The sequence below is a fragment of the Sinocyclocheilus rhinocerous genome, unplaced genomic scaffold, assembly GCF_001515625.1.
Source record: "Sinocyclocheilus rhinocerous isolate Xijiao unplaced genomic scaffold, SAMN03320098_v1.1 scaffold265, whole genome shotgun sequence".
Classification (NCBI taxonomy): Eukaryota; Metazoa; Chordata; class Actinopteri; order Cypriniformes; family Cyprinidae; genus Sinocyclocheilus; species Sinocyclocheilus rhinocerous.
This window is the reverse complement of record NW_015645861.1, coordinates 307,075-308,889: the sequence shown is the minus strand read 5'-3', so window position 1 is coordinate 308,889 and position 1,815 is coordinate 307,075. Positions and strand designations below refer to the sequence as shown.

The window sequence follows — 1,815 nt, the reverse complement described above, 5'->3', positions numbered from 1 at the left end:
TCATCTGTGTTTACAAAAACTACACCCGCATCCTCTTCTGAAAGGACTACTGCTGCTGTGCCCTGCATGACCTCACTGTTTGAGGTCATTTCCTGTCTGGGATCCTGAGAGGAGTCATCTGGGAGATTCACTTTCTCCATATCTGCGGGAATCCACAGAACTTCCTCCTCTGATGCCTGAGCTTCCCAAACGGGTTCGTTCTTCTGGTTCCCTTGAACGTTCTCCATCATCTCAAAGCTAGAACCTAAAAGAACCTCTAGATCTTCTAAGGTGTCCTCACTAGTTGCTGTGGAAGATCCAGGTTCTGGACCAAGCTCATTTTGTAAGACGCTGGAAGAATTTAGTTTCTGTCCGTCAAACTCACTTACTTCACTTGAAAGAATTGTCTTTTCTACAGGCAACAGCTCTCGATTTTCTTCATGCCGGTGTAAAACGCTCTCATCCTCAGCAACCGTAATCCTTGAGGTTGTATCACTAAGTTCTTCCTTCGGTTGCTCGCCATCTGTTTCAAAGTATGGCATTTCTAGACTCTCCTGAAACTCCTCATCAGTGTCTTCTTGATCACAGGTTCCTGAAGAATCAAGATCTCCACTACCTTCCACATTACACGTGATCTTCTCACAAATGCCTCCCTCTAGCTGGGTTCCAGTGTCATCGGTTTTATCCCAAACGTCTTCACAAGCATGCATTTCATTTTCCACCAAATTTTGTCGCGAGCAATCCAGAGGTGTATCTCCATCAGGATTTAGATCCAGTGGTTTCTTGCTTTCTTCTCGAACCTCCTCTGGATCTATGAGATCTCCACACTCATCCTCTTCTTCATCATCAGTCTCTGCACCCTGTGAACAAGATTCAACATCCGAGCTTTCTGGCGTGTCCAAAGACTGAGTGATTCCCATATCTCCTGCCTCAACGATGGGGCTACGTTCAGATAGCTTTTTCTCCTCCACAAAGTTGTGTCCTTTTTCCTGATTTTCCTCCTCAGGTCCCTCAGCACAAACCGGTGTTTCACAGATTAAGTCGTCCGCTTTATCAGCTTCCTCTTTCTGTTGTCCGCAGGAAGAAGTTCTGTTGACTATGCTCTCAGAACCGCTCTGCAAACCATCACTACTATCTCCAACGTCACCGGTACTAACTAGACCAGTACTTGAACGCTTTTCTTGCTCTCTGCAATCAGTCTCACTGTTTTCACAAGCACACGCCCGCTGATCTGCGCTATTGCCATTGAATAGGAGAGCCGGGTCAGTTTCACAGCTGAGCGAGGGACCTCCGTCACCCTCCCTGCTTTGCGAGGGATCCAGGCGGTCATTACGTTCTCCTTTGTTTTCCTCTGTGCTAAAAGGAGTGAACCCTCGTTCTCTCGTCTCAAGGGAGTCGAGCGGTGCCTCTTCACAACAGCAATCTCTGGTCTCCAGGCCGTCATCACATTCTTGGGCAATGTGCAGAGAGTCTGAGCTCTGCTGAAACACAACTCCTCCCTGAACACGAACACAGAACAACAGCTTAGAGTTTTCTCTCCTTCAAGCAATTCTCTAACTCTACAGTTATGTCAATGCAATGAATAGCAGATCTACAGCTGTTATGGTGGAGGATGAAATCTGAAGGATATTTCTTGGCAAACAAGTTCCCTTCTGTTGACTGCATAATAGTATGTATTCATTTAGCAGACATTTCTAAAATCCAAAGCGACTTGCGAAGAGAAGAAGACAACACAGTGATTCATCCTAAAGAGGCAGTAACATGAGATGAGAAGTACAATGCCTCAAGCTGTTCAGAGAAATGTATATTTATATATATATATATATATATATATAT

The 1,815-nt window shown here is 45.2% G+C and overlaps 1 protein-coding gene across 1 annotated transcript in view; it reads right to left on the bottom strand.

Moving 5' to 3' along the window:
- LOC107706932 (A-kinase anchor protein 13-like) overlaps positions 1-1,815 on the bottom strand; it is an 81,924-nt gene that overhangs the window by 60,370 nt on the left and 19,739 nt on the right. Inside the window, exon 7 of the mRNA XM_016510786.1 lies at positions 2-1,478. Coding sequence (XP_016366272.1) covers positions 2-1,478 — 1,477 coding nt within the window. The remainder of the gene's footprint in view (position 1; positions 1,479-1,815) is intronic.